Source organism: Nymphaea colorata, unplaced genomic scaffold (genome assembly GCF_008831285.2).
Source record: "Nymphaea colorata isolate Beijing-Zhang1983 unplaced genomic scaffold, ASM883128v2 scaffold0596, whole genome shotgun sequence".
NCBI classification, from domain to species: Eukaryota; Viridiplantae; Streptophyta; class Magnoliopsida; order Nymphaeales; family Nymphaeaceae; genus Nymphaea; species Nymphaea colorata.
Genome location: NW_022205102.1, coordinates 12481 through 22619, shown reverse-complemented (window position 1 = coordinate 22619; position 10139 = coordinate 12481). Strand labels below are relative to the sequence as shown.

Genomic DNA, 10139 nt, shown 5'->3' with positions numbered 1-10139 from the left:
TGAGGCCCCTCAATCTGCATCCCGTGCAATATAAGACGGTTATTGACAAATTTGCTGCTGTTGCCATTCTCCAGGTCTCTCTCTCTCTCTCTCTCTCTCTCTCTCTCTCTCTGCATATATGTGTCGTGATCCTTCACCTGTGTTTACTTCTTCTGACAGGGTTTCCTGGACTTCGCAAACAGGAATCTCAAGCTAAGGGAACAGGAAAAATCATGATGTACTGGTTTTTGTACGACAGCTTGGCCTAGCATTGGATGGTGGTTGTCCTAAAGCATCAATTTCTCACTGTTTATATTATTACCAGGCAATACACGCCCCAGTTTCTGTTGCTGCTTTATTTCTTTCAAAGGTGTCTTGATGCCCATGTGATAATCGCGACGTTATTCCTCGTCTACATAGAACGATAGGTTTCAAGAAATTGAACGGTGCTCAATAGCTATAACCGGCTATGTTAAGTAGACCTGTTCAGCTAAGCTAATCAAACTTTCTCCCGGACATTGCCAATGCATTGTGGTCGCCGTTTAGAGTTGGAACCATGCAGCATTAAGAATGGTAGCTTGCTGAAGAAAGTAGAAACAGAAAAAAGTTCGTGTAAAACATCGATAACTAGGCCTGCAAAGTAAAAGGCATATAACTGAGCAATTTGCCATCTCTTGGCCTCTCCATACGTGAACACGCAAGTGAGCTAAAGACCCATCTAGTAACCATGTCAGACTCGAGGATCATGGTAAGGACAAACCAGCAAGTGTTTACAGAGGCAGAAATGAGCACCATTTCGCAAGCCCATCAATCTCACTTAGGCCAAGTATCGATTAGTTAATTCTCCATGGTATACGCCCACTGGGGTACTCTTACTGTCTTACACCTCAAAATCGAGTGAAGAGACTGGGAGCTATTCTCGACTCTTCATCACTCGTTTTGAGAAAAAAAATCGTAAAGCAGTGATGTCTTAAGACTTTCTGTGCCATGTGTTTGATTGCCTTTATAGAGAAGGGTTTCTAGTTCCTAATTTATATTAACCATCTTTCGGCAACGGCCAAAGAAAGTAAAATTCAAAGCACATTCCACAAGTTCAGATAAAGAAACCATCGAAACGATTTACTCTCTTTTTCCCATCTTCTTGTCTGGCTAGACTGACAATCCTACAAAGTCAACTAAAATCTCATTGAACTTGCTTTTTTTTTCTTCCGTATGTAAGAAGGTTTCTCAATGTTACAGGCACAAAAGCATAAGCACGGAAGCAAAAGACTACAATATGGGAGAGAAGAAAAACAGCATTTTCATTATCCAAGCGGAAGTTGCGAAACAGTTTTTTTGGACTCTCTTACGATAGAAAGCATGGCAGGATATCATACACACACAAACTATGCATGTCAACTTCTCACTGTTGACAAATTATTTTTCCCCGTCAGTGAAGCATGAGTTTACTGGCTTCACCGAGATGCTTCAGCAACCACCGTTCTAGGTTTCACACCGATCTTCTTCCATGAAACGGTGGGCATAATCTGTTCTTTGTCTACTCTGTCACTGAACTTCATGGTAAAATTGAGCAAGGAATCGAGGAGAGAATCGGATAGGAGGTGAGGCTTCAGTCCTAATTCGATCAGTTTTGTGTGCTTGGCATTGTAGTAGTGTTCCTCAGCCTCTACTCGCGGGTTTGGCACAGAAATGGTGCGCACCTCCAAGCCAAGCTTCTCCCCGGCTTTTGTGACGGCTTCTGCTAGTTCATTGACAGAGAACTGCTCAGTGAATTGGTTGAAGACACGGAACTCGCCGGGGCTTGCCGGGTTAGCAATAGCAATCTCAACACATTGCACCGTGTCCCTGATGTCAAGGTATCCTCTGGTCTATCACATACAGCAAAAAAGACCAGTGAGGTCATAGATAAAAAAACAAACACAAATAAAAACAACAAAGTGACCAAAACGTTCTATCTATCAAGAAAATCACACAAAAAGTTTGGCAGTTAATCATCGTCATGACATTGGATCTGAATATCCAAACTGAGATTCCACACTCAGTCTAATCAAGGATTGAAACGGCGATGGATAACCATAAAGATGACGAGTCCATAAATCCTGAACTCAAGATCAGCATGGAGCATGAAATAGGCAGTTGCCCACAAAGAGATGTATATTATGGGCCATCGCAAAGAACTTGATACACACAATATATCAAAGACATAAATTCAAAAGAGTCCATTGCCCCGACTCCTACCTGACCACCTTTGCCGTACACAGTAAGAGGATGCCCAACTGCAGCTTGAACACAGAACCTGTTTAAGGCTGTCCCATACACTGCATCATAATCGAACCTGTTGACCAAGTCTTCATGCATTGCAGTCTCCTCTGTTCTAACCCCGTAAACCACACCTTGGTTGAGGTCAGTTGCACTCAAGCCCCAAGCTTTGCACGTAAAGGCTATATTATTAGAATCATGCACCTTACTGAGATGGTAAAATGAGCTTGCCTGCTTCGGGAATGGTAATGTATCCGTTCTCCCATTGTGAGTAATCGTGATATACCCTTCCTCTATGTCAATGTTGGGAGTCCCATACTCTCCCATCGTCCCGAGCTTCACCAAATGGCACTCCGGTGCATATTCCTTCATTGCAAACAGCACATTCAATGTCCCGATTACATTGTTATGTTGTGTATAAACTGCCCGGCCTCTATCAATCATAGAATAGGGTGCCGAACGTTGCTCACCAAAGTGGACCACGGCCTCTGGTTCGAAGGCCTTGAAGGCCTCAGACAGAAATTCAAAGTCACATATGTCACCAACGAAAAGAGAAATGGTTTTTCCAGTTAACTGCTTCCAGCACCGTAGGCGGTCTTGAATGGACGAAATGGGCGTGAGGGATGAGATTCCAAGTTGGTTGTCGAAGAGGCGACGAACAAGATTATCAACAACGGCAACTTCATAACCTCTGTTAGAGAGGTGGAGGGCAGTAGCCCAACCGCAATATCCATCACCTCCAATGACCATTGCACGTTTAGGCCGTCTAGAACTTCTGTCTGAAGATTTATTTTGGAGTTCAGATTCTTTTACTGGAGTCGCAATTGCAGATATGTTGGACTTCCTGAAGATTACTGACCTTTTCCTGCTTTGCTTTACGAAGCTTTTTGGCATGCATTGAGAACCAGCGAATGAGAGGGAAGTATACTGTGGATTCCTAAAAGATGTTCTTCTATCTGGAGTCCTTATGGAACACGTGGTGGATAATAGCTGAGCCATTCTTCAAAATGTAGAGAGTACCTGAGAAAGAAAACAGATTTTTCCTACTTGAGTCAGAAAGCTTAACGAAATGATCAATCAAGAAACAACAGCAAAAAATGGGGACAAAAGACGGGGAAAAAAAAGGAAAAAATAAACCACAAAAAGAAAAAGGGGGAAAAAAGAGAGAGAAATGTATCATCATAATTTTCCAAATCTGTCCATGAAAGCAGTAGGCTTAGACTTTGAAAGCAGCAACCAGACTCACCAACTCTAACTACAGATATTTAATTATAAGGACGTATTATAACCTTAATTTTAAATCATGCATAAATCAGAGACCAAGTTTGTGCTTGTGTTCAAAAAACACCAATGACCAAACCAGTTCTATAAAGCATGAGTCTGAATATTTACCCAGAACCCTTTCAAATCAAGCATCAACCTGGTGCGCAAACCAGAAATATTTAACCTGATTGGATGGGTAACCCAGATGAGGATCAACAATGAGGACTAAACGAAATTAGACTCAATAACTTCTCCAAGCTGGACAAATTCTTTGAATTGTTAGAACAAATCTTTTATGCATCTAATGGTCTCAACCAAGATCAATCTAGTGTTCTAGGATCTTCAAAGAATTTATGAACGGACATGACATATTCACCCCTAATCCACCAATGCACATGGTTAAAAAGATCTATCTGAACCATGGTATGACAGAGATACCCAGTGATCATTTGCACCAAAAATAAGCCAACCATTGCGTTTCTTAGAGGGTTCCATTACCAGAGAAGTGAAAAATCATACTACTTTTGGGGAATAGAAAGAAAAATACACGGAAAAAATAACATCTCGGGATGAATGATAAATGAATCTTTACGAAACTGAGAACGGCAGCACGTTGATGCATTGTTCACTAAACTCCACGAAAGCCAATTTGGGGACAGAGGCAAGTATAGAGACTAAAAATACGTACAAGCTACACAAAATCTAGGGCAAATAAACCGAAAGAAGCATAGGGGAGCAGTGAATTTCAAAAAAAAAAATCAACAGCAACGGCACAAACAAATGGTACCCAAAAAAACAACGAAAGCCCATTGTCAAGAAGGAAGAAACAGAGAAGGAAGAACCTGAAGCAACTGACTCAACAAGAGAGAAGCTATTAAATTCGTCACAATAGGACTGGAGGAGATGCAGGAAGGCCGGAGAAGGGAGCATCAGACGTACTTACTCTTCGTTACGCCGTTGGGATAAGATGGGGAAAAAGTCTCAGCTCCGGCGAGGTGGGAAAAGGAAGGAACCACTCTCTCTCGGAAGCGCTCTCTCTAGAGACAGTGACGGAAGTCCGGGAAGGTCCGCGAGGGCGTCAAAATGAAGCGCCTCTCTCCTTAGCTGTCCACTCCCTTTATCTCTTGCCTCCAAAACCTTTTCTTTTTGGCTTTGTTTGGATGGTTTGAAAAATTGGTTAACACACCGGGAGCGAAAAAATTATCCCCTCAAACTATTTAATATAAAAAACAGTTTTTATCTGTCCACCCAAATACGAAAATTAAAAAAATTAATTCTACAGAACCAAGTTTTTCGAAAAATCGTGTTATCCAAACGCTACCTTCTAAATATCACAAAAGCTCAGCCTCCCGCCCATTTTTAACTAGATATTGTATTTTGAGCAAGGAGATTGATTCACTTGCTAAGAGTGTAAAAAAAATAATTTGGATTTGAATCAGCGGAGCGCGTCAGATATTAAAATCGAGCTTCGAAAGACATGCAAAACTTGGAAACTTTACCAAAGGATCTACACCTTTTTACCTATTGATTGAGGGTTTATGATTCCAACTCCAAACTTACTTTTTCCCGAGGCTGAAGTTGGTTATTTCTCCAATTTTTACTCTTCTTTGGTTGGTAAGATTTAGTTTATAGAGTTACAGAAATCACGAAAAAGATAGACCTAGTAAAGAGATATTCGAATATTCCTTTTCACTCGTTGCTTTGACACGGATGATTCCGGGAAGATGCCTTTCCTTCTTCAGATGCTAAAACCTCCATCTCACATATACTAATATATATGTGTGTGAGTTCAATTCAATCTTGCCGGCTGTCAGAAGTTTATTGGATGTTCTTGGATGACTAAGGCAGCGTTTGGATGAACTCCTTTAAAAAATGAAGTTTATTAAAATTTGGTTTTGAGAGAAAAAAAAGATATTTTTCTAAAAACTTGGTTTTAGTATTTGGGCAACCAAGTTTCACCTTTTAAAACCAAGTTCTTGTTTGAATGACCAAAAATGGGCTTCGGAAGTTCTCTTAAAAAATGAATTTAAGTTGAATGGTAGTTGAGAAACAGTTAGTTAAGTCTACGGTTAATGAAAATTGCATACTTGTTGGAGGTGGAAACTGTACAGAAAGAGAAAGAGCTAGAACTGAAACATGTTTATCGATTTTCATCCGAAAGTTGTGGTCTACGAACATGAAAAGACATGGAACACATCCACATGGAACTGAGAAGAAACACACGTTGGATGAAGGTGGCATGAATTCAATGTTTAAATTTATAATCAAAAGAGAAAAATGCAATCACTGTACACTAGTGCTTTAACGGCCACAACTTTGTTAAATCCAGCTGCCACAAACTAACACACAGGGTAATGAGTATGAACACTAATTAGAGTTATGTACAAGGATCGCACCATTTGGTATGCATAAATTTTTTGAAGACCCTTCATGACAGAACAGTAACAAATGGTATCCAAATGGTTAAGGTAGCTTTGGGGTATTCATGGACGAATTTTGAGAGAGAGCAGAGAATGGTGGCGTTGGAGAAGACGTATTTTATTCTAGTATTCCCATCCACCCAAAAAAAAAAAAACCTGGATGAAATCAGGTTTTCACGAAACTGCACTCCTTGCCAAAACGGTGTTTTAAAGGTAAAAAGCCGTTTTTCATTTTTGAGCATGCATCCAAACACAGAGTAAAATTTCAGAAAGTGTTTATGAAAAACAGTGAGTAAATTGACATTAACCATAGTTCATCATGCAACAACAGTTCGTGGTGGTTTAGCTACGATTTATGATCATTTTAGTGACACTTTTTAAAATTTTGGCCATCCCACACATGACTGCTTTGGCTTTTCCTACGTATAAGACACGCCTTGTAACACTTTGAATTTTGTGCCGTTTAAGAAAGTGTTGGCTAAACTTTAAAAAAGTGTTGCTAAAATCAGTGGCTGAGTTAACATTGACTGTAGTTTATGATACATGGACGGCTTGTGGTGGTTTTAGCTACAATTGATAGTCATTTTAACGATACTTCTACAAATTTTAATCATCACACAACTATGTGACGCATGATATCATTTACTTATCCTATACGTATTATATTCTAGCAATATGAATTTTGTGCAATTAAGTAAAAACCGCCACAATAATTAATATAGTTTCAGTTGATGTGGTATACTTCACAACTGAATTTTTCTACCCTTCAGTAAAAAGCACAGTTGTCAACAGCAAAAACAAAAAAACTAACAATTACTCTTTTCAACTACTTAAAGAGATTGTTCGGGTTTTTAGACAGCGATATGAAAAGCAAGTAAAATGAATTGACAAAAGTACAAGGTCAGTGCTTTTCAAACCAAGTTCATTTTTCATTTATATTCTTCTTCTGTATAAGCAACGCCTTTCCAATATGCATTTAAAAATGCCATACACACCCTTAAGTAGGAAGATGCAAAATAAAAATAAAAAAAAAAAAAAAATCTTCTTGTTTTGTACTTTCCTCTATTACATGGGAGTTTGATCTTGTTTTCTACTGCAAAATCAAGGTTTTGTTAGAGTTCCCAACAAAGTTGGGCATCCAAATCATTTGTGTGGATTGTAGGTAGAAATAGAACTTAATTATAGCTTAGGATTTCCACACAGAATCTTATTGTTTCTCATTTCCAACCCACATTTGGAATTTCTTATAGATGTGTAGCTTTATTGCAAACTGCTTTACCAACACTTCCGTTCACTCTGAATTTAATTAAAGGAGCTCCGTAGTCAAGGGTCTCAAAGACTATAAATGCTGCCATACATGCATGGCTACTAGCAGGTTTTTACCATGCTGATGATGCCTGTTCAAACCGAAGCAACAAATATTATTTTTGGGTCTTAAAGCATGCCATGTGTAACTCCTTTGATCTTGCGCTATTGGATCCGGTCTACATGGCGTGGCTTGCTTGGTTTCTCAAATCTCATGTCACCCAAATTAGTTTGAAGTGTTGTGGGGTGGACATGAAAATGGTCATCGACCGCTCGGTTTCCTTTTTATGTCTCACTTTTCCTGTCTCTCTCTTCTCCCCACCGATCGCTTTCTTGGCTCACCTTGAATCTCTAACGGCAAATTCAAGGTGTAGTAAACAATCTTAGCTAATTGGTATGTAGGTTAAAAAATGAGCTAGATTGATAAAAGTTACAATCAAATTCAAAATGTGTATTCACATTTTGTTTTATATGTTTGTAAACCTTTGGGTTCCAAGCAATTAGTTTCCAAGCGCTTGCTATAACATTGCACCTCAAATTTTGATAAACAATATTCTTTCATCAACTCAAACATTTCTCTTTATGTGACGTACGCGTATTAACCCGATGCGTGTGTGCATCACGGCCCGCACTTTTATTAGAAAAACCGTTTCTTACAATTATAAGTAAAGTTGAACGCGAAAGGAGAAATAAACCTTAGAAAGATATGAGAAGTATTTATTACTCAAATTTTCATGCCACGCTCGCTCGCTCGCTCGCTTGCTTTTTTTGTGCGCGCTCTCTCTCTTTCTCTATCTTGTAAAGGAAAGAAAAAATGGAGCAAACCCGAAGGCCGTTACGTCGTGGGTGGTGAAATGACGGCAGGGAAAACAAAATCCCCACCCGTCTCTCTCTCTCTCTCTCTCTCTGCGCTTCTCAGTTTTCCTCTTTCTAATCTAGGTAAACCCATCTTGTTGATTTCTTTCTGTTCTTTCCAATTCGATTTTCCTCGATTGTTTTTTTTTCTTGGAAACATTTCACCGAAGATGTGTAACAGCGTTCATTCCTCCCCCTTTCGAACGAGTTTCGTTTTCTTTTTAATTTATTCTCGTTGCTCGTTTTGATTTGTTTAGGTTTGAATTGTGATTCATCGGTTTTGGGTACATTAATTTCCTCTCTAACATTTTGGTTCTGCAGGTCTTCCTGGGTGCTGAAAGTTTAGGTCGCAGTGGATCTGCATTTTTTATGGAATTGTGATGTGGGTTTTGGGGTTCGAGATTTTCGTTCTTCGTGATGCTCTGAATGAGGATGGTGGTCCGAGAAGTGGGCTCTAGCGGTATCTGCTCGTGTCCTTTGATTAGGGTTTTTTTAGGTGCAATTGCTCTCTCTTGATGGGATCGAGGACGATTAAGGTCATGGTTGTTTTCAATTGTGCTAGTCAGGTCAGATTCGAGTGAAGAGCATTAGAATTATCGTTCCTGAGTATGTTGGATGTTTCGATTTGAGAGTTTGAGCATTTCTTTCTGTTTTCTGAGCATTTCTTTCTGTTTTCTTGACTTCTCCATTACTTATGGAGGATCAGACGGATGAAGATTTCTTTGACAAGCCTGTGGATGACGAGCTCCTGCAGCTGAGTTACACGAGTGTAATGATTCTGATGGGATCAACGATGGGCCCCCTGCTGACACTTCTCTAGCGAACCTTTTTTTGAGTGAATCGGAGAACCATTCAGAAGTTCAGGTGGACGTCGCTGTTGCCGGAAAGTTTCTGCATGCTCATGCAGGCAGGAAGCTTGTCCTCTCTGCTGCACGGTAATTTTGTTCGTTCAGTCTGATCCTGTTAACTTGGCAACTCATTATCTTTTTCTTTTCTTTTTCCGTTTTTTTTTCTCTTTCACTGTCTATGTGGTCATTCGTTGGTTGAAGCACTTCTGGAGTCATGGATGGATGCATTTAAATTTCTTGGTCTGTAATGTGGTGAGGAATTAATGGATCTGACAAGAGGTGTGTTTCTGCATCTTGGGAGGAAGAGTGCAGAAGGGATGTGGAGAAATGGAATAATGGTCAGGCTACTATGTATGAGGCCAATTTTTGATGTCTAACTTACCGTGTAGGAGGCCTGTCTTTGCAACTAATATTTTGATTCTGGAATTATATGCTTATTATTAAATCAAAATTCTGAAATTATGATTCTATCCTAAGGGGTAGAATTATAATTCCGGGTTTTGTTTATGTTTGAGAAGTAACTCATGCATTTTATTTGTTCTTTAGTTATAATTTGATAGCCGTATTTTTTTTATTGAAATTTCAATTTTATTATTATGTTTCACAACTCATAATGCAATTATTGGTTCCTTTTTTTTCTTTTTGGACTCTTTAATGCGTCTAGTCCTCCTCCTAGTTGTGGGACTACAAATTAAACTTTTGAAGAGAGAGCAATTCGTAATATTTTTAGTGCCGTACAACAGGCACTGGGGTTTAAAATGTTAGAGGGATATTGATTTTAAAATGAAAGAGAATTTGATTAGTAAGAGGAATTTTTATAGCCCACAACGGATGACCAGAGTAGCCTCTCAAGATGAAACGTAGAAGACATCTGTTTTTTTGGGTCTGGTATTCTTGTATATTCAAACTGTGATGATGGCATTGTTGGCGCTTCACAAAGCTACGGACCAGGGATTTAAAAGCACTTGTTTAGTCAAAGTAAGTTCAATAAATTCATTAACCTCTATGATTTTTAAGCTACATTTACTAACTTTAATAACTTTCAATAAATTCAAACTTCACCGATTTTATCTAATTCTACCATGCGGCTGAGAAAAGAAGTATACTATGAAATGGAAAAATGAAAAAAAAGATACAGACGTTAATTGGGAGACAGGCGTAGGTAGGCGCACTTGAGGTGCACATCTCGGCCGTTGAGGTGTGCGTCACT

At 39.2% G+C, this 10139-nt stretch overlaps 1 protein-coding gene and 2 long non-coding RNA genes across 4 annotated transcripts; 2 read left to right on the top strand and 1 right to left on the bottom strand.

Annotated features, from left to right (window-relative positions):
• LOC116245243 (uncharacterized) lies at positions 1-337 on the top strand. Its single transcript, XR_004170430.2, has 2 exons — positions 1-74; positions 160-337. It is a non-coding gene; the product is annotated as an uncharacterized LOC116245243 (long non-coding RNA).
• An 818-nt stretch (positions 338-1155) lies between these two features.
• LOC116245244 (UDP-sulfoquinovose synthase, chloroplastic) lies at positions 1156-4615 on the bottom strand. Of its 2 annotated transcripts, none has more exons than XM_031616899.2 (3): positions 4441-4615; positions 2218-3258; positions 1156-1847 (listed from the first exon to the last, which is right to left on the bottom strand). In XM_031616899.2, exons 2-3 carry the CDS (start codon positions 3235-3237, stop codon positions 1434-1436), a joined length of 1434 nt encoding a protein of 477 aa, XP_031472759.1. In that variant the 5' UTR covers positions 3238-3258; positions 4441-4615; the 3' UTR covers positions 1156-1433. The 2 variants fall into 2 exon arrangements, with proteins under 2 accessions (XP_031472759.1, XP_031472758.1); XM_031616898.2 differs by having other exon boundaries at positions 4445-4614.
• A 3367-nt stretch (positions 4616-7982) lies between these two features.
• Positions 7983-9466, top strand: LOC116245242 (uncharacterized). The gene is made up of 3 exons (XR_004170429.2): positions 7983-8165; positions 8403-8647; positions 8788-9466. It is a non-coding gene; the product is annotated as an uncharacterized LOC116245242 (long non-coding RNA).
• Positions 9467-10139: the final 673 nt, after the last annotated feature.